Source organism: Bactrocera dorsalis, chromosome 6, assembly GCF_023373825.1.
Source record: "Bactrocera dorsalis isolate Fly_Bdor chromosome 6, ASM2337382v1, whole genome shotgun sequence".
Classification (NCBI taxonomy): Eukaryota; Metazoa; Arthropoda; class Insecta; order Diptera; family Tephritidae; genus Bactrocera; species Bactrocera dorsalis.
The window spans coordinates 6,336,185-6,360,841 of NC_064308.1; the positions used below are offsets into that span (position 1 = coordinate 6,336,185).

A 24,657-nucleotide genomic window follows, 5' to 3' on the forward strand; every position below is an offset into this window, starting at 1 on the left:
CAGCAAAGTGTAAGTAAAGCGCAAACATGAAACCGATAAAAATTATGACCTGGAATGCAAATGGCTTGTTCAAACGAAGAAAAGAATTAGAGGCATTACTCCATGTAGAAAAAATTGATATTTGTCTTATATCAGAAACCCATTTTACTAATGAAACATTCGTTAAATTCAAAAACTACAAGACATATTGCTCAAACCACCCAAATAACAATGCGAGAGGGGGGAGTGCCATAATTATCAGAGACAATATTCCCCACTACGAAGAAATTAATATAAGTGTCCCAGAATTCCAAACCACGACCATATCGGTTGAATCTAGCTTCGGAAGAATAAGTATTACCGCGATATATAGCCCACCTAGACACAATATCAAAATGGACTTGTACAAGGAACTTATACTAAAACACCATGGAAAATTCATCATGGGTGGTGACTTTAACGCAAAGCACTCACAATGGGGTTCAAGAGTTACGACACCGAAGGGAAGAGAGCTATGTAAAGCTGCTATGGCTACTGGATGCGACTTTATGTCTACTGGCAAGCCGACTTACTGGCCTTCCGACACACGAAAACTACCTGACCTGATTGACTTTTTCATCACTCGACAAATATCTAAGAAATTCATTACCATGGAAAATGGCTTGGACTTAAATTCTGACCACTCGCCAGTATATCTAATCTTAAATGGCCATCTACAAGAAATCGACATACCACCTTATCTCTCTAATAGACATACGGACTGGGAGTATTTCAAAGTTATGCTCGACAAAAATATTGATTGTAAAGTAAATATAACCACTAAAGAAATATTAGAAGATGAAGTTCATACATTTACGAAAACTATTCAAGAATCGGCTTGGAAAAGTACTCCTGTTCCTAAACAAAAAAACTTTTATACTAAATATCCTTCCGATATTTTGGAACTCCTAAAGAAAAAGAGAAAACTACGTAAAAAATGGCAAATCACGCGATTTCCTCAGTATAAAACAGAACTAAACAATTTAACTAAGATTCTCAGCAACAAAATAAAGTTATTTACAAATCAAAATATTTATAATTATATTGAGAAATTAACGCCAAACAAACATACGGATTATTCCCTTTGGAAAGCTATAAAAAATGATAGGAAACCAATATTGTCGAATGCACCCGTCAGAAAGCCAAACGGATCCTGGGCCAGAAGCGACGAAGAAATAGCGAAAGTTTTCTCAGAGAAACTAACCAAAACATTTAGTCCTTTTGCGTTCAATGGTACTCTACCACAGCTGGAAGAATCGCAATACGTGGGTGAAATCCAACCAACAACAAATAAAGAAGTTGAAAATATTATTAAAAGTAGATTTAAACCAAAAAAGGCTCCCGGCTTTGACTTGGTTACTGCTGATATACTAAAAAACCTAACGCGAAAAGCAATAGAAAAGCTTACGGTGATAATAAACGCTTGCTTAAATCTCAGATACGTCCCGCTGTCGTGGAAAGTATCTGAAATTATTATGGTACAAAAACCTGGCAAAAGCGCACATGAAGCCTCGTCATATCGTCCAATTTCACTGTTGCCTATTTTATCCAAACTACTTGAAGCAGTAATCATAAGAAGACTTCAGAACGTAATTGAAGAAAAAGAACTTATACCCATTCATCAATTTGGATTTAGATCTCAACATTCCACAATCGATCAAGTTCATCGAATAACGAGCATAATTGAAGATGCGATGGAAAAAAAGCACAATTGCACAGCTGTTTTTCTTGACGTATCGCAGGCTTTCGATAGAGTATGGCACCATGGCTTACTTCATAAATTAAGACTTCACTTTCCTCAGTATCTAACCGAACTAGTTGACTCTTACCTGAGCAACCGCTACTTCAGAATCAAGCAGGGACAAGCAAATACTACGTTACAGCCGATAAAAACAGGAGTACCTCAAGGAAGTGTCCTGGGACCAATCTTATATATTTTGTTTACTAGCGACATGCCTACGCCGCCAAACTGCGCAATCGCCACATTTGCAGATGATACCTGCATCATTACGACCGGCAAAAATGTAGTTGAGTCATCGCAAAGAATGCAATCTTCACTAAATCAAATCGTAGAATGGACACAGAAATGGTACATTACTTTAAACGAGTTGAAGTCTATCCATGTAAACTTCACTAACAAAAGTGCTACATACATCCCCTTACATATTGGAAATGAAGTAATTCCGTATTCCACCTCGGTGAAATATCTTGGTATGACGTTGGATGCAAAGTTGAATTGGAAGGAGCATATACAAAAAAAAGTTTCAGAATTAAAACTAAAATACCACAAAATAAACTGGTTAATCGGCAAGAAATCACCCTTAACAACATCAAATAAACTCCTAGTCTACAACCAAACTTTGAAACCTATCTGGACATATGGAATTCAACTATGGGGATGCGCTGCCCCGTTATACATCGAAGCGGTTCAAAGATTCCAAAACAAAGTTCTGCGAAAAATGGTAAATGCGCCGTGGTACATACGAAATTCGGATCTGCACCGCGATCTTCATTTAAAAATGGTTCGGGAAGTCATTCGCGAAACAGCATCGAAACATGCAGAAAGGTTACAAAATCATATAAACAGTGAGGCCCGACAACTAGGAGAGGCTAGAAATAGCAGGCGCAGACTGAAAAGAACAACGTTTCATGATCTATTACGAATCTAAAAAAATAACAAATATCATTATATTTAGTTATAAAATTTAGTTTAAAAAAGAAAAGCTTGTTATTACAGCTTTTATTGTTTTGCTTCATACATTGCGAAAAATATTGCTTGTTAGTTTAAATTTATCACTAGTTGCAATTTCAATGAAATGTAGACCCCTCATTTATTACGTTTCAATAAAAAACAAAAAAAAATAAAAAAAAAAAAATGGGCGATCGTGTTTAAGTCGAATCACATGTTCGGCGGCTGTGCTGGGGCCGGTGATCGTGGAGAACACTGCCGCAATTCCAGTGAGGAGTGTGTTCAATTGATGATTCTCCTTTTCCGTAAGATGTCGCCTTTCGGTTAGCATAGCAAGGTGATCGGTAGGTGCCTGTGTGCTCAGGCTTGTGGCGGTTAGGGGTTGACCATCGATGGTGATAGTCAGGTCTCGCTCCTTAAGAAATCCATGCCTAAGATGACATGTTCCGAAAGCGTCGGTAGAGCTGATACGAGTAAGTGCGTAGACTTGTCACCCAGCTCTATAGTAACAGGATACATCTTCGTGCTAGGTATATACGTCTGGTTAGCTAGCTGAATGCGACGGGTCTGGCGTTTGGCTTTAATTCCGTGTTTGTCTAGATGACGCTGAAGTTCCTTACCGATGTATGTGAGCGTGGCTCCGGTGTCCAACAGGGCTTCGATCTGCATGCCCGCGACAGTAATGGGCACATAATAAGGGCCACCTTGTTTCCCTTCTGAGTACGGAAACGATGCTTTGAGTGCTGTTGTACTGGATCTGGACGGAGTAGCTCGCACTATCGCACGTGTAGGACAATTGCAGTCTCGCGACATGATTCCGTCGCGTCCACAGCGGGAGCAGAATATTCGCTGCTGGTTGCGACATTGGCGTCTTCGGTGTCCCGGCTGCTTACATCGCCAACAAACGTTCTCGCTGCAATACTTATTACTTACCGCCGTCAAACAGTGATTGGTGTTTCTCGCTTGCCTGGTCTCCTCGCCTTTCAGCAATTCGAATTCTTCCGTTAATTCGAGTAGTTCGTCCACGCTGTTGAAATCGCTCCGACGGACATACAAGAGATACTCCACCCTTAGACCGTCATAGATACGCTCGGTGTGATCTTCATCGGGAAGTTTCGGGTGCTGGCGGATAAGCGTTTGGATAGCCAGCACATAGTCCTTTGCCTTCTCTCTGGGAAATTGCTTGCACTGATGGATGGTTTCCTCCAGATGTGCGAGGTGACGTTTCGGTAAAAAGAACCGCTCAGCCTCGTAACGAAAGTCGTCCCACGTGTTGATGGAGTTGTGTTTTACACGAAACCATTGCAGCGCTTTGTCCTGCAAAATTTCCGGCATAGTAGGAAGAAGCTGGTTATATGCTATCGAGTAGCATTCGGCGAGTTCCTCGCATCGCTCTAAGAAGTCGTGTAAATTTTCGCGACCGCTGTAGCGTATGTTCCATCGCCGCACGGAGTTCATAACCTCCAAATCTGGCAATTTTGCAGCCGATGTGATGTCACGTGTTGCTATCGCTATGTTGGGGATTCTCACCGTGGTGGTTGGAACGAGTATGGTGGCGTTGTCTTCCTCCTTCATTTCCTTTTCCAATGCCTTTACCAGATCCTCCGTGGATTTATTGTGGCGCTTTGCACGGATGCAGGCGCTCAGCTCGCTACGGAGATCTGCTACGGTGCGTCCTTCGACAGCGATGTGGTGTCGTCTGCACTCGGTGATTAATCGGTCCTTCTTCAGCCAGTAAATCCAACTGGTCGTGTCCGTCTCAAGCGTTAGAGCCTTTTTCGCTGGAGTACTGCGATGCTTATGATTGTGTGGGGGGTGTGGCGAACCTAATTCATGAGCGTTGGTGACCGTTTCATGTTTTTCACTGTCCCTCACAAAATCAGGTCCCTGCTTGGGCGCCATTTGTATGGGGTTTCGTCCATAGCTGAGGTATGCTCAGCCGCTCCAGGGTCAGCCTTGGAACCCACGAACCCTCATCAAATAAAAGATATAATTCAATAGATGAAGTGTCCACACCCCCCTTTCAGTGGACAGCCAGACCAGCGTGTGTTTTACGGCGATGATTGGTGCGACGGTGATCTACACAGCGGTGACTTGTGCGGCGGCAATGTGTACGACGGTTATTTGTACAACGGCGATTTATGCACAACGGTGACTTGTACAACGGCAATGTGTACGGCGATTATTGGTGCAACGGCGATTTATGCACAACGGTGACGTGAACAGCGGCAATGTGTACGGCGGTGAGCTGCACGGTGACTTGTACAGCGGCAATGTGTACTGCGGGGATCTGCACGGAGACTTGTACAGCGGCAATGCGTACTGAGGGGATCTGCACGGTGATTTGTACAGCGGCAATGTGTACGGCGGTGAGCTGCACGGTGACTTGTACAGCGGCAATGTGTACTGCGGTGATCTGCACGGTGACTTGTACAGCGGCAGTGCGTACTGCGGTGATCTGCACGGTGACTTGTACAGCGGCAATGTGTACTGCGGTGATCTGCACGGTGACTTGTACAGCGGCAATGCGTACTGCGGTGATCTGCACAACGGTGACTTCCCTGCGGAGGAGAAGTGGTTAATTGATTGCACAAGGGAAGGAGCACTCACTCGACGCGTTGACCTCTGGTTCGCAACTCCCTTGGCGTTGCTTATCGCCCAGTCGCCTGATGGCCGCGTTAGCGTTCTCTTAACGGTGCCCAACGGTTTCCAGGCAGCGGTACCAACGCCGCGTATTCTAGACGCGGTTACGGCAGTGCCATCGCGAGCATTTGCATCACCCAGCGGTGATGCCTTTGCTGCGCGGGGCCTGCGAATTCCCTCAACTACCGGGCAGGGCCATCGCGAGCATTGGCATCACCCAGCGGTGATGCCTTTTCTGCGCGAGGCCTGCGAATCCCCCCCCCTCCTACTGTTTAGGGCAGAGTCACCGCGAGCACTGGCATGATGCCTTTTCTGCGCGATGTCTACCCCATACTGTTTACTTCTACTTTTATATACAATGCTACCTATTTCTACTATTGTTACACTTACCCCTGCCTGTTGCTGCCGACGGCGACCATCCTCGCCGGAGTGCTGGAAGAAAATGATCGCACTGGATGTGAAAATGCTTGTTTATATAGCAGCACAGCGCAGCTTTCGTCAGTGTAGTGGGGTGAGTTGTGTGCGTAGCTTTGGTCAGTGCGGTGAGGTGAAGTTTAGGATAATTCTGGTATGGTGGAAAGCTCTACGTTGAGGTCGGGTGAAGTGGTGTTGACGTAAATTATTGTAAGGTGGTGAAAGCCACGTTACAAACGTTAACTTCGGTTCCCCGAAGCTAAATACCTTTCATAAGTGCATTTCTGTAACTACTCTATGCCCAAAAAATAGTTTATTTTGAAAATTCTGTATTTATTCTTCCAAATCAATTTGCTTCCCTTCAAAGTAATCCCCTCCCGATGTAATGCACTTATGCCAACGGATTTTCCAATCTTCGAAACACTCGTTGTAGTCACTTTCCGGGATGGTCTTCAGTTCCGTCTTCGCTGCGGTTTGAATCTCTTCTATTGTATAAAAGCGTAGCGTTACGCTCTCCCCGGAGCGGCCTTTTGAGCTTGGTGAATAGCCAGAAGTCTCACGGCGCCAGATCAGGTGAATACGGTGGTTGTGGAACGAAATGGGTTGAGTTTTTGGCGAAATGATCACGAATTACGAGGGCAGTATGGGATGGTGCATTATGGTGGTGTAAAAACCAAGAATTTTTTTTCCACAATTCCGGCCTTTTTAAGCGGATAGCGTTACGCAAACGACGCATAACGTTCAAGTAATATTTCTTGCTGACTGTTTGACCAGTTGGAAGGAATTCATAATACACAACACCACGATAATCGAAGAAAACAGTCAACAAGACCTTGATTTTTGAGCGACTTTGGCGCGATTTTTTTTGGTCTCGGCTCTCTTTTGGCACGATATTCGCTCGATTGATCGGTTGTTTCGGGGTCGTAAGCATAGATCCAAGCCTCATCGCCAGTTATAATGCATTTCATGACACCGTGGTAGTCGGAAAGCATCGTCTCACACACTTCAACGCGACGCCTTTTTTTTCCCAAAAATTCAATGTTTTCGGTACCAGTCGAGATTTGACGCGCTTGAGGCCCAAAACATCTTTCAAAATAGTATTGCCTGAGCCTTTCGATATGCCAACTTCATCAGCAAGGTCTCTAATTGTTAATCGACGGTTTTTCAACACCAAATCTTTGATTTGTTGAACGTGAGCTTCGTCGGTTGAGGTTGATGGTCGCCCTGGACGCTCTTCGTCTTCAAAACGTTCACGGCCGGCTTGGAAGTGACTATACCACTTGTAAACATTTTTTTAGATATAGCCCATCACCAAAGGCTTTCTGCACCATCCTCAACGTATCCGCAACAGAAAATTGATTCCGTAAACAAAATTTAATGCAAATTCTTTGCTCAACAAATTTCGGCATCGCAAAAAACGAAAAACTCACTTTTAGCAGCTCACAAATGGACACCTATCTCAAACAATAATGAATATTTTTTACAGGCGTAGACACCGCTTACGCGATTATAGCCGAGTCAACAACAGCGCGCCAGTCGTTTCTTCTCTTCGATACGTGGCGCCAATTGAATCTTCCAAGCGCAGCCAGGTCCTTCTCCACTTGGTCCTTCCAACGAAGTGGAGGTCTTTCTCTCCCTTTGCTTCCCCCGGCGGGTACTGCGTCGAATACTTTCAGAGCTGGAGTGTTTTCGTCCATCCGGACAACATGACCTAGCCAGCGTAGCCGCTGTACCGTTTTTAATTCGCTGAACTATGGTAATGTCGTCGTATATCTCGTACAGCTCATCGTTCCTTCGAATGCGATATTCGCCGGGGCCAATGCGCAAAGTACCATAAATTTTTCGCAGAACCTTTCTCTCGAAAACTCGTAACGTCGACTCATCCCTACTTAGGGTTGTGCGCTGGGTTTGGGACCCGCCACGTAAAAAAACACCCCCAATGAAAGTACTGACAGTAATACCAACCTAAAAAAAAAATAATTCTCCAATTCCTTCGACGTGCACAGTTTAAATTCAAATTCAGTTTAAGTTCAAATGCCCTTATTTTTTGGCACAGTAGTATGTGTTCAGTTTGTATGGAAGCTATATGCTATAGTAATCCGTTCTGAACAATTTTTTTGGATATTATATTGTTACCTTAAGCAGTAATCCATGCCAAATTTCGTGAAGATACCAGGTCAAATGCGAAAGTTTTCCATACAAGCCCTTGATTCCGATCGTTCGGTTTGTATGGCAGCTATATGCTATAGTGAGCCAATCTGAACATTTTCTCTGATATTACATTATTTTTATAAACAATAACTCATACCAAATTTCGTGAAGATATATCGTCAAATGAGGAAGTTTTCCATGCAAGCATTTGATTCCGATCATTCAGTTTGTAGGGCAGCTATATGCTATAGTTAACCGATCTGAACAATTTCTTCGGAGATTACATTGTAGCCTTAGGAAATAACCTGTACCAAATTTCGTGAACATGTCTTGTCAAATGTAAAAGTTTTCCCTGCAAGAACTTTATTCCGATCATTCAGTTTGTATGGCAGCTATATGCAGGCAGCACACGAAGCACATACTTATCGTGCACACATACATATCGCTCATTTGCTGCAAGACCGGCATAAATCAAAAAACGTGATTTTTGAGTTAATGCTGCAGAATTGTTCGTTATATCATACTTCATGTTGAGTGAAAAATTCATATGAATACCTCTTATATGCTCCGCTTGAGAAGAGGTGTAAGGTTGGAGTCACCGTGTAAGGTTGTAGTCAGTGGAAAACTTTAAAGGCGTTTTCTGGAAAATCGATTTTTTTGACTTATGCCGGTCTTGCAGCAAATGAGCGATATGTATATTCATATAAATAAAGAGTATTGACCTCATTACGAGCGCTCATACCTACAAGGGCATACGAATGAGTCCCGAAAAGCAATTGACACTACACAAATATTTCGGGACATTAAATAAAACGTAACTAACTAAGTAACCGCGAGTAATCGAAGCGATAACAACGTCCTTTGTATAATTTTATCGGAAAAAACACTCCTGTTTACTAAAAAGAGTTTGCGGTTTTTTATTCATCGAATAGTTTACTCTGAAAATTATTTTTATCTCACATCTTCTAAATGAATAAAGATTCAAAAGAATCTAAATCAACACAACTTTTAAATTTTCCAAAAATGATTTCAGTCGAAAAAAGTACACCTGCAGAAGCTACACGCTCTAAGCAAGGTGCTACAAAACAAAAGAAGGGGAAAGACATATCATACTCTAAATTCATTTCTGAGAGTGACTGTCTAATAAAATACTGCACTCGTTTTGTTTCGTCGCCGATTCAGGACAATTCTGAATCGGCGTTAGAAATAACGGGTGATTTTTTTGAGGTTAGGATTTTCATGCATTAGTATTTGACAGATTACGTGGGATTTCAGACATGGTGTCAAAGAGAAAGATGCTCAGTATGCTTTGACATTTCATCATGAATAGACTTACTAACGAGCAACGCTTGCAAATCATTGAATTTTATTACCAAAATCAGTGTTCGGTTCGAAATGTGTTTCGCGCGCGTGTTTTGTTCAGCGATGAGGCTCATTTCTGGTTGAATGGCTACGTAAATAAGCAAAATTGCCGCATTTGGGGTGAAGAGCAACCAGAAGCCGTTCAAGAACTGCCCATGCATCCCGAAAAATGCACTGTTTGGTGTGGTTTGTACGCTGGTGGAATCATTGGACCGTATTTTTTCAAAGATGCTGTTGGACGCAACGTTACGGTGAATGGCGATCGCTATCGTTCGATGCTAACAAACTTTTTGTTGCCAAAAATGGAAGAACTGAACTTGGTTGACATGTGGTTTCAACAAGATGGCGCTACATGCCACACAGCTCGCGATTCTATGGCCATTTTGAGGGAAAACTTCGGACAACAATTCATCTCAAGAAATGGACCCGTAAGTTGGCCACCAAGATCATGCGATTTAACGCCTTTAGACTATTTTTTGTGGGGCTACGTCAAGTCTAAAGTCTACAGAAATAAGCCAGCAACTATTCCAGCTTTGGAAGACAACATTTCCGAAGAAATTCGGGCTATTCCGGCCGAAATGCTCGAAAAAGTTGCCCAAAATTGGACTTTCCGAATGGACCACCTAAGACGCAGCCGCGGTCAACATTTAAATGAAATTATCTTCAAAAAGTAAATGTCATGAACCAATCTAACGTTTCAAATAAAGAACCGATGAGATTTTGCAAATTTTATGCGTTTTTTTTTAAAAAAAAGTTATCAAGCTCTTAAAAAATCACCCTTTAAAAAGCCAAACAATTTGTTTAAAAGTGAACCCAATGTAATGGGAAGCACACATCACACACGTACAATATTGTTGATTAAAATAAATCTTCCGTATCTCGATTTGGTATATTTATACTTTATTTCATTTATTGTAAATTGCGTATGTCGGTACAGTATATTCCTTTACAGAAGTAAACCGAATATTAGAAAAACTACGGATGCCGATGTTATAATTGATTGAGTACCCAAAGATTTTATCATGCAGGCTCGTCGTATTACGTTAATATCGACTTGACCGTAGTGCACAGGATCTATGTATTTATGAGAAAAAGGTATTTTGCGAATTGTTGATGCGACGAGTATGTGACGAATTAAGTTCGCTATCCTTTTTGACCAGCCTTTTTGTTAAGTGGGTCGATTGATGTAAAAGTGTAGTGAGCTCGATTGTGTGGTGATGTATAAGTATGGTGCCATCGGATATAAACATATAACACATTAGTGTGTGCCAGTTTTTCCGGGTAGAGTGGGCAGCTTAACTCATTTAAACATCCTGGGCCCCCTAGGCGAACGTTTTGCTTAGTATTATGCATAAGCTGATACATGTAATTCGGCTTATTGTTGGTGGAGTAGCCGAGACGTAAGAAGCGATTTTGATTTTAATAGAAAAAGGAACAACATTGTCAGGTCAGAAAGACTCTGTAAAAACTGCTTGTTCCACGCGCATAATCTTCCTAATTGCGAAAGCAAATTCAACATGTCTCCCAACACACCTTAAAGTAGCGCTTTCTCAAGAAAAGCCACGGGATTAGTTGCAACAGCAACTCCCGAAACACAAAATCCCGAAATATGCCAAGAGACAGCATGCTGCTCAAAGGCATTAAAAACTCAAATGCTACACAGCGAGAATCAAAGTAAGGTATTACTACCAATAGCAGTTGTCTCTTTAGAGCACAGACGAGAACAGTTTAAACTTAGATCCTAAATAGACCAAGGATCACAAAGATCGATTACAGCGTCTAAGGCACAAAGTAAACTAAAACTGCCAACAAAGCAAACAAAATTTGAAATTACGGGAATTGGTGGAGGAGTAGTACAAAACTCTAACAAAATATGCCCAATTACAAGCGGATAACGCATTCAAGCAGATGCTATTGTCTTTCCGCAACTAAGAAACATGCTTCCAACCTATCGAATAAATAGCAACCACTGGGATAAGATTTCACACCTGACTCCCAACTGCAACACTCCAGCTCAAATAGACATCCTAATAGGCAGTGACCTTATACCGCAAATTATTCTAGAAGGTGTTGAAAAAATCTCAAACACCCTTCTAGCTCAAAACACCATATTCGGTTGGATACTAAGTGGACTAGTTACCGAAATAGTTAACACTTTGACAACTCAAGTTGAAGAAATGTCCAATGAATACCTTAATACACAATTAAGGAAATTTCGGGAGTTAGAAAAACTTCTTCCCATATCGATTGCAACACCAGAAGATCAGTGCCACGAAAACAACAATTACCTGGCACACTCGCCTTAGGTCACTCCCGCACCTCTGCAATACAGCAGTTTCTAAGCATGGAAAAAACCCTGCTAAGAAAAGTTGAAATCAAACAAGAATATGATAAGGTCTTAGAACAATATACCAGACAAAAAAAATCACAAAAGTCTCCACTAGCTCGGGGAATTCCCTAAATTATATTCCATTCACTCCCACCAGATCTAATGCTCCTCATATTGAATTGGCGTATATACAAATACGTATTCAATGGGGATGCAGAGAAAATGTATCGACAAATAGTCGTACATAAAGATGATCAAGATTTTCAGCGAATTATTTTCCGAAAATCTGCCAATAGTCCACTACGCGACTTTAAATTTAAAACAGTAACCTTTGGCGTAAACTGTGCTTTATACTTCGTACACTCCACGAACTGGCAGAAGACAAAGATGTCAGAATTTCCTCTGGCAACAGAATTGTTAAAAGCATAGTATGTGGACGATATCATGTCTGGAAGCCACAGTCTTCCACTAGCATACGATACCTCATCACAGGTAAGAAATGCCCTCAATACCGCAGGGTTTCCTTTAAAAAAGATTATAGCCCAAATATTTTTAAAAATATTCCTAAAGATCATTTGTTAGATACTAATTTCCTTATATTCAAAAAGGAAAGTGCAACAAAAACACTAGGCATCCAATGGAATGCGATATCTGACCAGTTTTCATATACCACAGAAACAATATCCGCATTATCCGCCATAACAAAGAGACAAATTTTATCATCTGTGGCGAAACTTTTTAACCGCGCAATTAAATTAAATAAACAAAGGCTGGTATTCCACAGTCCTTTGGCTTTAGTAGATGCAAGATTTTTTTAATCTAGCGCCCTCTGGTGGCGGCATCTATATGTCGACTGGTGCGTTAGACTCTGTTATTTTTATCGCTTGTCCAGTGGTTCATGATTTAATGACAATCGTTTGGAAGTGAAATTATTGCGTTTTAAGTGTCAGTATGTTTGTGTTATCTGTGCGAAAATGAGCTTCGAACAAAGAGTCAACATTAAATTTGGTTTTAAAATTGGTATAACTTTTACCGAAACATTTCAATTGATGAAACAAGTTTATGGCGATGAGTGCCTATCCCGTAGCAGAGTGCACGAGTGGTTTGAACGGGTTCAAAGTGGTTATGCGGACATAAATGACGATCAACATGTGGGCCAATCAAAATCCGTGATCACCGGAAATTACATCGGAACTGTGCGTGAAATCATTAAAAATCAGCCGAAATCAGCATTGAAATTCATGGAAATGGAATTGAACATCTTCAAAACATTCATTTATCGCATTTTGATAGAACATTTGAGCGTACGAAAGGTGTGTGCACGAATTGTTCCGCACAAATTGACTGACGACCAAAAATTGTTCAGAATCCAAAGGACTCCATTCGAAGAACGATTACTTGACCAAAAATCATATTTCAACCAATAACTACTCCCCGTATTCACCTGATATGACACCGTGTGACTTCTTCCTTTTCGGAAAAATGCATTTGCCCATGAAAGAAAAGCGTTATGCAGATGTAGAGGCCATTCAAAAGGCTTGCACCGGTGGCGGCCATACCGGCCAACGAGCTAAAACACTTGTTCGGCATGCTTTTGGGTCGTGAAAAAATCTGTATTGAAGAAGAAGGAGACTATTTTGAATAAAATAAATTGATTTTGTCGAAAAAACTATTTGTTCTGTTTATTTTTTTCAGTCCTGTTTACTTTGGACGCACCTTGTAGATGTCACTTTATATGCAGCAATGTAATCCAGACAGTTGTGATGACTCTTTAATATTTGAGAGTTCATCTTTAAATATATTATTTAAAGACATGAGTAGACAAATATAGCCAGTTTTGTGGGGCGACTCTGCGTTTAAATTTGGTGAAACCGTACCGATTTTGTGTAAACCAACGATTGGATTAAAAAAAAAAAAAAAAACTATGTACTCTCGAAATGGCGAAGAGTGTTTTAGAATACTTTCAGTCATTTAGAGGCAAGGTTTAGATGGGTTGGCAAAGGCTTGGATAGCCACATGGTCATCACGAGAGTTGTCATCAAAACGAGCTGCGTTTTGCACATTTTAAATGAGGAAAATGATGAAATTCATGAAAACTGGATAGCAGCACAACCAATCGAAACGAAACTCGGCAGTTGCTAGAATACGTCTCTAACGTTTGTGGTAATGGTAACCCAAGAGCAGAGGAAATAAGAGTTCGTTTCATATTTCGGTGACTTATTTTATTCAACTTTGAAATATTGTTAAATCTCGACCAGCAACCGATCCATTCTTACATATTTCATAATTTATTCATAAAATTCTTATTTTTTTTAATTCCAGTGCAGAAAAAAAGATATTTCTATATATTTATTTTTATATTCATGTTCACATTTATTTCTATTCATATTTGTATTCATATGCACATACTATTTATACAAGTATATCTTAAAACTAAAACTTAATTTTTATTTAAACCTATTTTTGGCGACGAAGCATGTCGATGAGAAAGCGTCCTTCATTTCTTTTGCATCGTTAGGCTTTAAACAATCGTCACGCATTTCTTCCATAACCATCACTGCCGTCTTCTTCTTTTTGCAGAATCGCTTGACGATGGCCGAACGCAGCTACCCGACGAAGAAGGGCCACCGCCTGACCTACACATAGATCGGCTTTATATCATATGGAACCCACTCCAATGCACTTAAAACTTACAATGCTGTCCTCCACAAGCTCAGCGGAACCTACTGCTTGATGAACCGCTTTTGAATACGTCCACCGACGCTGGAAGTCTTATTTAATAATGTACGTTTACCTCAAAATTCATTACCTACGTGTATTTTTTTTTTTACTTCATAATTCAATACCTACCTGTATTTTTTTTGTGAAATTATGTATTTATATTTTTTTTTCGTTGGTCGTATATGTTACATATGTTCAACAGATAACATTGCGCTGGACTTTTTTCGTTTATATGCATATTTTTCCTTGTGGAGCGAAGCTGTGGCATAATCTGTTTTTGACTTTGACACTACAAACAATCAAAATTTAAAACAAGAAAACTAAACAAGCAAATGAAGATAAGAAACCAAAAAATTGCTAATTAATATAAATAAAAATACAAGTTCATAATGGCAAAATCTGAAAAAAAGAAATAAGAGGGTAATGTGGAGTGAGGCTGCCGAGGCAGCTGCTATCAAATAAATGTAACCAACAGATGGCGCAAATCAGAGTCGCACCGGGAGATTTAAAGTGCATCGGTTTCAAATCACTTCAATGAAGTGGTTTTTAAGTGTCATTTTTGTTTGGCGAAATCTTGTTAAATTTATAAGATTAGTGGGATAAACTACTCAACAACCTAAATCTTGTGATTAAGTGACGGCCTGAACATGGTATTACATGTTATCATATCAACTGATTTGAACATTATTTTGAGAATTTTTATGAAAACATGTAAAACTGATAAGATTATTATTAAATAACTAGCTGACCCCGCATACGTTGTCCTGCGTGAAATTATGTGTTTTGAAATGAAAAGAAAGTTGAATTTACGTTGTGTTAAAAATGTTTTATTTTCGATTTTTCTAAATTTTTTTCAATGTAACGCAGTTTGATAAACAACATTTTTTGGTTTCTATTGCGGAGCGTAAATGTCCAGAGAAGATGGTTTTTCAACTCGGGAACACGCCACATACATATAACTGGCGCGCACTCATGCAATCGTAGTTGCTATAATTTGGTATAAACATTCGTGATGAGTTCATATTTCTTTGAAGTGAATTGACAAAAGGTATGTGGAACTGATATCAAACCACTGGAACCGAAATTTGCCTATTTCCAATTCTTGTCGATAACGACGTAAAATGTCTTTGCAAGGTAATTTTTGTCTGCATCCCATAATTAACGCGGATTTGAAGACTGATGTGTCGAAATGATCATCGCGAAAAGTGTTCGAACTTCAATGGGATTTTGGGATTGTGGTGTCCGCAAGGTCCATGAACCATATTGGTTTTCACTTCGTATAATTGTGGATCTATCTCTGGATCTGGAATCTCCGTAGAAATGATCCAAATGTGCGTGCGACAAACCTGTGATTTGCTACTTAACAGAGTACATCCAGGATATAACAGCACCATATATTCCATACGTTGCATCAAGATAAAATCCCTCAAATATCATAACTGTTGTTTAAAAAGTCGTGCTGTGACATCGTGACGATCGCTTGCTGATTGATCGCGATCCATAATTTCACACGAGTTTTAGGTTTGTTCGAGCGGAGGAATAAAAATGCCAATGATGTTATTTCTATGACATTATATTTTATTCTCTGATGTTTCAAGTTATGTTCTGCTTATATAACTACTAAAGTGATTACAATTTTCTTAATCTATTTCTTTGTTTTGTTTATTTTCTTATGAAATACAATATTTGTAAAATGTAATCTTATTTTCTATTGAGTGCAAACAAACATGACTGTGGGGTTTACCCGATAATGTTTGGGTTATCATTACAGTCAAACATAAGGACCAAAACATGTTTGTATGCATTTGCATTATGAATACAATATTTGTAAAATGTAATCTTATTTTCTATTGAATGCAAACAAACATGACTGTGGGGTTTACCCGATAATGTTTGGGTTATCATTATAGTCAAACATAAGGACCAAAACATGTTTGTATACATTTGCATTATGTTCTTTATCTCTACTTGTTATCTTATATTTTTTGTAATGTTTACTTGTTTTTCTTTAATCTTTTATTTTGTCCAATTTATAATATTTTGTTGTGTGGTGTCTGGTTGGGATGATAGTGTACACATAACTCCTCCCTCCCTTAATGGAAAACTCTCCTGAGTTTGAATAGTATTGTTTTTCATTTTTTTAATTTTACAAGATATTAAAATTATTATTATAATCACAATAATACTTAAAATTGATATTCCAATATGAGAGATATTTTTGTGATATTTTAATTCATTAATTTCTTTTAAATTTTCTTCGTTTTTAAATACAAGGTCGTTAATTGTAATTTTGTTAGTGAAATTGTGAGTATCATAGTTTGGATAATAGAATCTCTGATTGTATGAAATTTTAGTATTTGAGAATGTTTGGTATAGGGTCTTAATAGTGCAGTTATTATAATGAATCAATGTAGTGTTTTTCAACTTAATTTTTCTGTTGTCGCAGTTCTGGTTTAGTTCTATGCCATTTGCATTTTTTATTAAAATAGTTTCTTCATCAATTTGTAAAATTTCTGTAATGCTATTTTTGATAAGTTCACAATTTAATAAGTAGATGCAATGTTTAGAAATTTGTAGTTCATTGAGTGTTTTAGCTTCTTCGAATTTATAAGTGACATTTTTGTATTCAAAAACATTTTCGATTTCTGCTGTTATTTCTTTACCTGCTGTGTTTGGTATAGGAATAATAGTTTTTAATTGTACCGATTGAAATTCTTTTGGGATTTTGACTACGAACATTAACAAATTTTCTTTATATTCCAAGGCGCATAATTTTATATATTGAAGTTTGTTGAGGTCTATGTTATAATTATAAATTTCTTCATTTGTTAAAATGCTTGGGTGAAAAATACCATTTTTTGCTGAAATAATGTTTTCCTGAATCTGGTTTACTGCGTCTTTGAGAATGTTTATCTTTATTGTTTGTTCATGAAGAATCAATATTTTGTCTGTTCTCTCTTGATACACTAAAGAATTATTTCTTTCGTCTTCAATAATTTGTTTTAATTTTGTAAACGTGTTCGAAAAGAAATTATTAATTTTTATTTGGTGGTCGAGAGCTGTAATTGAATTATGTAAATTTTCATCTACTTTCTTAAGGTGATTTTCAATATCTATTCTATCTCCATCATCCATCGTTCCAAATAGAAATTTATGTACAGAACCTATACCGTTAATTAACCCTCTCTTTTTTCTACTAACTTCTTTTCTTGGGATTAATGTTTTGATTTTACCTCTCAAGATTTCAATTTCATTAGATAGGGTGTAGTAATGTAAATGTGAATATGTTTGCGAGATTTTTGTTATATTATTTAGTATGTAAAGAATTTCGCGAGGGTCAATTATGTGAATTACGAGGTCAGATGATGTAACAATCTGTTTAGTGTTGGTGATGATTTCTGCGTATCCATTGTCGGTATGTATTTCATGTACTTCCAGTTTGGCTGCATTGCTAATTATTACAATTGCTATCATCAATGTTATTTTGAAGATGTATTTGACCTAAAAATTTGTTTGGACGTTTAATATTTGTCGGGTGAATATTATCTAATGGTAATTTTCTATACCTTGGTTCGTATTTGTGCCGAACTGCTTTATAATTTTTTACGTAACCTTCTTTTTGAGTGTTATTAGACTCTTCTCTATTTCTATTTAGTTTTCCTATGCATTTTTCTTTAGTCTTCTGAATAGTGTCTTTAATCAAATTCTTATCAGTTTTTCCATTTATAACCTCAAGAGGTGTGGCTTTAATTGTAGAATGATAAGATTTGTTATACCATTCTATGCTTTGAAATACTTTTTCCGCTGTCGAAAGGCTTGGTTTTTCAATTTCTAGGACTCTAATTCTTTCGGATAGAGTATTATGAAATCTTTCGATATCTGAATTCCCAGTATGACTGTTTGGTTTTGTAAAATGAACTTCTATTTCTTCTTTCCTAAAAAAATCTTTTATGTTAATTGAGTTGAATTCATTATCTAATATTAACATTCTGGGTCTACCTTTGATAGAAAAGAATAATCTAAGCTTTTCTATAATAGTTATACTGTTTCTATCTTCTAGCTGAAATGCCATAGCAAATTTCGCAAATTTGTCTATAAAAGTAAGGAAGTAACATTTTTTATTTATGTATATATCCGCGTGAACTATTTCATTTATATCTGATGGTGTTTTCGTTAATTGAAATTTTGGTTTTAAAGGTTTTCTATCATATTTTGCTCTATTGCAAACGTCGCAATTATTTATATATTTTTGAATCAAAACTTTCAAATTTTTCCAGTATATTAGTTTTTTCAATTTTTCATAATTTTCGTTAATACCTGCATGGCCTGTTTCATTTTTATGATATTGAGCAATTTGTTTATAAACTTGTTCTTCATTTTTCATATCTTTAGCATGGAATTCACATCTAAAAAACTTTACATGTCTATTAAATATTTGAATAAGCTTTTGCTGAACTATATTGTACTGATTATCGGTTAAATAAGAAAAAATACCTACTTTTCCACTATTTATGTGCTTACGACAAAGATCTATGAAATTATTATTTTTTATATCTTCTGCGCTAATAAAAATTTTCTTCGTGTTGCCTAGTTCTTCAGATTCCATAATTTTCTTGTTTGTTAAAATGATTTGTGTATTGAAGCGATTTACAATAGTGTGTAAAATTGGAAAATGATCATTTAGTTCCTCCTCTTGAGAGTGGATTGTAGCATTTGTGCTTATGTTGTCTTCTTCCAATGAATGAATCTCGCCTGTGTTACTATCTATTCTACTTAGAAAATCGGCTACGTTATTTTCCTTTCCTTTCACGTAATTTATATTAATATTGTATTCACCTAGTTTAATTAACCATCTTTGCAATCTTGGGTTAATGTCTTTTCCCTTGTTTTTTATTTGGAGCCACTTAAGTGGTTGGTGATCGGTTAAGAGATCGAATGCTCTGCCATAAATGTATGGTCTATAATATGTCACTGCCCAGACAATAGCTAGTAGTTCTTTTTCTGTAGTGGAATAACTTCTTTCGTGTTTGTTAAGTGTTCGACTAGCATAGCTTATAGGATGACTGTCCTGGGTTAATACTGCGCCAATTGCAAAGTCACTTGCATCAGTTGAAATGATCGCGAGTGTTTATTTTAATATCCTTTTTTAAATATTTTGTTAAACCATGTGCTACTTTAGCGTAATCTCTTACAAATTTTCTATAATAACCTGTTATACCTAGGAATGATTTAATTTGCTTTGATGTAGTAGGCAACTTTAGTTTTTGTATGTTTTCGATTTTGCTTAAATTTGGTTGTATCCCTTCTGTTGTTAAAGTGTGACCTAGAAATTCAGTTGTTTTCGCGAAAAATTTGCATTTATCTACCTGAATCTTTAAATTATGTTTTCTTAATGCTGAAAATATTTTGGTGATATTTTGGGTATGTTCTTCAATACTTGAACTAAAAATTAAGATGTCGTCTAAATAAACTACACATATCTTGTTGATATATTCCCTAAGAACTGAATTCATTAAACGTTGGAAAGTTGCTGGTGCATTCTTTAGTCCGAAAGGCATTCTTATAAATTCAAAGTGTCCTTGGGGTGTAGAGAAAGCTGTTTTTGGTCTATCTTCTTCTTTTATTAATACTTGATGAAAGCCTTTTGCAAGATCTAATGTTGTAAAATACTGAGCTCTTCCAAGTTTGCTGAGTATTGTTTCTATATGGGGTATTGGAAATTTGTCATCTATAGTGACTTCGTTTAGCTTCCTGTAGTCAATAACTATTCTCCATTTTTTCTTCATTGAATTGTCTTGCTTTTTCGGTACAATCCAAAGAGGCGACTTGTACGGGGAATTACTTTCTTTAATTATACCTTGGCGCAACATCTCGTTCATCTGTCTAATAATTTCTTCTTCATGAATTTGGGGATATCTATAAATTTTATTATAAGTTGGTCTACTTGTTTTTGTAACTATTTCATGCTGAATTTCATGAGTATGAGAAAGGTTTTTACCTTCTTGGAAAAATAAATCGCTATTTGCTTTTAGAATGTATTCTAATTTTTGCTTTTCTTCTTCATTCATGTCACTATTTGATAAAATATCTAGCAAATTCTCTTTACATTCTGTAAGTATATTAATATCTTCGTAATTGTAAGGGCATGAGTTTATAAATTTAATTTTATTGCCGTTTATTTCTACATACTCCTTTTCTAAGTTAATTATTGCTTTAATAGGTTTTAAAATATTTTGTCCTATTATTGCATCAAAGTTTTTATTTTTTATGTTGGTTAGTTTCCAATGTATATAACTTTTTTCATTGAATTCGTTTGGGGTTGGGGTGACTAACTCTTTATTTAGGGAAAAATTTTCCTTAATGGTGCTAAAGTGTATTGGTTTATCAAGCTCAATGCATTCATAATCTTTTAACACATTATATTTCAATAATGATGTTGTAGACCCTGTGTCAATAAGACATTTAATTTTGGAATTTTTTATGGTCACTTCTATTATCGGTAACGATTGCTTTGGGCTGGCAACCGAAAATTTGCTTGTTCTTGAACGTGATCTATTTCCATCGGTTCGGGGGGTTTTGTCTCCTTTGGACTGAATTATATCTTCTAGATTGTTGTGAATTATTTTGCCTACTTTGTCCAAAGCTAAATTGTTGATAATTGTCATTTTGGTTAGAATTGTTACGAAATTCTCTCGGCTGATTTTGTCCAAATTGAAAATTATTGGAATTTTGCATATACTGGTTATTATTGAAATTGCCAAAATTGTGAGACAAAGAATTTCTATTTGAAAAATTTCTATAATTATTTCTTTTATAATTGTTTTGTCTTTTATCAAATTGTATTAGCAAACCTGTCTCTTGAAGAACGCTAAAAGCCTCTCTAATGGTGCTTATATTTCTACTAATCACTACACTGCTTAAGTTGGGGTGTATCCCATTTAAAAATGTTTTTAGAATTAAACTTTCGTTGTTAATTGGGGAAAATTCTATAGGCTTTATCCTATCGAATTCATGTTTTAAATTTAGTTTATCTAAAATATCTTTTAAATTTTGGAAATATTGACTTACGTTATAGTTTCGTAGTACAATCGCCTGATTGTAAAGGGTGTGGTACGACTCCTTTACTCCAAAATTCTTTATGAGTTCTTCTCTCATTTGCTGCCATGTTGGTGTAGGTCCCAAAGGCCGGATGACACTTGCTGTTTCTCCTTTAATTTTTGTTTTGACGTGTCGCTGCGTTACAAATTCCAACATTGATGGGTTGGGGTTGAATAAAGGAAGGATCATGTCAACTTCCCTGATGAATGATGATAAATCTCTGCCGTCAAAGTCCATGATTCTTGAAGCTTCCTTCAAAATTTGCGATCCTGTCATCTGAAGTGGTTGCTGCTCGCCTGGATTCATTGCTGATGTATCCTCTTTTATTACAACTGAACTTGTTGTTGTTGCTTTGTATGGTGCACTTCGCTCTTTCTGCGTCTTCTGTGTGTGGGGCATTAATCTTTAATCCCACTCTTCCTGGTAATGTGGATGTGCGGAATGAAGCTATTCTTCGCCTTCACAAATTGTAGTCCTCGGAGTCGCTCTCCGACGTTCCAGATAACTTGTGTAGAAACTTAAATTTCTTAAACTTGGCTATCTGTGCCGACCGACTTATATATTTGTATATATAAGAGATCTTTTTAAAATGGGAGCTAATCTTAAGATTTGCTTCCCGTTGCTAAAGCTTACGAAACTTAAAAACTTCAGTTTTTAGTATCGCTCAACTTTGCAGTTTGTTTTTACCGACTGCGCCAGTTTTAGGTTTGTTCGAGCGGAGGAATAAAAATGCCAATGATGTTATTTCTATGACATTATATTTTATTCTCTGATGTTTCAAGTTATGTTCTGCTTATATAACTACTAAAGTGATTACAATTTTCTTAATCTATTTCTTTGTTTTGTTTATTTTCTTATGAAATACAATATTTGTAAAATGTAATCTTATTTTCTATTGAGTGCAAACAAACATGACTGTGGGGTTTACCCGATAATGTTTGGGTTATCATTACAGTCAAACATAAGGACCAAAACATGTTTGTATGCATTTGCATTATGAATACAATATTTGTAAAATGTAATCTTATTTTCTATTGAATGCAAACAAACATGACTGTGGGGTTTACCCGATAATGTTTGGGTTATCATTATAGTCAAACATAAGGACCAAAACATGTTTGTATACATTTGCATTATGTTCTTTATCTCTACTTGTTATCTTATATTTTTTGTAATGTTTACTTGTTTTTCTTTAATCTTTTATTTTGTCCAATTTATAATATTTTGTTGTGTGGTGTCTGGTTGGGATGATAGTGTACACATAACTCACGTATGTCATACATACTCGTTCATGTCCTTTGGGCTGCTATACGTTGATGGCAAAAAGAACGCGCGACCTCTTCGTGGCTCCGTAACAAATTTCAATCTGTAATTGATCACATTGTGTGAAACACACATAAAGTTTTCAATGAATATTTTTCAATAACAATTTTGCTTTTGAATAGGATGAATGAAAACCAAAACAAAAAAAATAAAAAGTTTTGTATGGAAAAAAGTTTCTTTTTGGAATTATACGACTTTTCCTCATGAAACGTATAAGTTTTTTTTTTAAGCTTCCCCGATTCACAACGAACAACCTCTGCAAATTTCATCAAGATTGGTTCAGCCGTTCTTGAGCCTTAGCGTTACTAAAAAACAAACATTCATTTTTATATACAACAAAGGGTTTTTGCCTGGTAGTGATGTTAAACATGGACATTTTCTGAATTTTTTTTTACAAACCATCCTCATTGGATTGCCTTCAAAGTGGTTCAAGCCAGTTTTCATTTCATGCAACAGTTTTGTCAGCTATGGCGAACAGACAAAAAATCCAATTAATTTTTATGTACTATATAAGATTACACAACTAAAAAATAAGAAATAAAAAAAGGTGCGTGGAGTCCCTACGCGCGGATGAAGTTATACTTCTTAGTGATATTCAGAAATGCATATCATTTTGTATGAAAGAAAACTAGAAAACTTAAATTCACATTTTATAAATTTATTATGCACATAAAATGAAGAATAAAGCAAAGTCTAAATGAATGAATTTTGACTCAGAAAGTAGTTCCGTCTCTTCGTTGCGGAAGAGAATATGCAGCGTAATCATCTCTCTTTTGTTCTTCGCCAATTTGGCTGCCGGATTGACTTGTGAAGATTTTTTTTGTAGGTGACATATTCATATGTGTACGCATATGTATGTTTGTATGCTTGTGATTTATTTGTTCGGCAATGTATGCAAATATATGTACATATAAGTATATATGAATGTATGAACATGCAAGTCAATGCGCGCACATGCGTATACATACACTCATATGAGCATGTGCAGATACGCAGGATAGGATAGAAGATGTAAGCCTTTTAACATCGTATACTATACAAATAAATATTTTTCTTACTAATAGAAATTGAAATAAAGAAAAATATTTATTTTTATAGTATACGATGTAAAAAGCAAAAAATTAAAAATTTATTCTGTCGGGATTCGAACCTGGGACCTGTGTTAGCATCTTGACCTTCCAAGCGCTTACCACCAACACCACCATTGACAATTAGGTTGCGCTGACTTAAGTATGATTTGGTTATGAATGCAAGAAACATACGATGGTTCTAATAATTTTGTTTAAGTATAGAAATATACATACTTTGTAGAACATTTGCTTTCGCAATAAATTTATCACAGCAATACATATGCATAATATGTATATACATATACATAACATTGCTGTGATGCCCTGAGAAGTCTTAATAAATTTATTATTAATTTTTTGCTTACTAATAGAAATTAAATTTATCACAGCAATATTATGTATATGTTTATGTATATTGCTGTGATAAATTTATTTTCTATTAGTAAGAAATAAGTATTGATTTCCAAAAGCACAGAAATGATTCTGTGAATTTATTCATTAAAATCGCCACTCAGAAGTCGTTTTATCCCTTGTAAGCGAGCGATTTTCTTAAATCTCACGCTCCCAGATAAAACGATATACCTCGTCCTCGTGGGTCAATTTCAAAAACCACAGAAATGATTCTGTGTGATTCTGAAAGGCCAACGCAGAGTATTTCAATTAAAAGTCACACAAAATAGTTGAGAATTCGCAGAAAGGCAAACGAAAGAAAAAGAACTATAACTTCAATAATGCACAAGCATACAAACATACTTATGCGCACACATGTGAATATGTCACCAACCAAAAATTGAAACATTGTTCTACAAAAACAACAACAGCATAAGCATGGCAACATT

The 24,657-nt window shown here is 36.9% G+C and overlaps 1 protein-coding gene and 1 pseudogene across 1 annotated transcript; both read right to left on the reverse strand.

Moving 5' to 3' along the window:
• Positions 1 to 4,889: 4,889 nt before the first annotated feature.
• LOC125779257 (uncharacterized) lies at positions 4,890 to 22,082 on the reverse strand. Its single transcript, XM_049459897.1, has 4 exons — positions 21,396 to 22,082; positions 17,682 to 17,828; positions 13,323 to 13,396; positions 4,890 to 5,268 (listed from the first exon to the last, which is right to left on the reverse strand). The coding sequence occupies exons 1-4, from the start codon at positions 21,822 to 21,824 to the stop codon at positions 4,890 to 4,892; spliced, it is 1,029 nt and encodes a 342-aa protein (XP_049315854.1). The 5' UTR covers positions 21,825 to 22,082.
• A 2,242-nt stretch (positions 22,083 to 24,324) lies between these two features.
• LOC125779802 (small nucleolar RNA U3) lies at positions 24,325 to 24,454 on the reverse strand (annotated as a pseudogene).
• Between the last annotated feature and the right edge of the window lie 203 nt (positions 24,455 to 24,657).

Bases quoted from the DNA above. Each gene is read 5' to 3' on its own strand.
- LOC125779257 (XM_049459897.1), bottom strand. From the start codon at position 21,824: ATGCCCCACACACAGAAGACGCAGAAAGAGCGAAGTGCACCATACAAA. The intron at 13,397-17,681 runs GTAATTCACATA...ATATATTTAAAG, and splicing joins TTGTTACATCATCTGACCTC to ATGAACTCTCAAATATTAAA. The intron at 5,269-13,322 runs GTGCGTCCAAAG...TCTCCTCCGCAG, and splicing joins TATAAAGTGACATCTACAAG to GGAAGTCACCGTTGTGCAGA.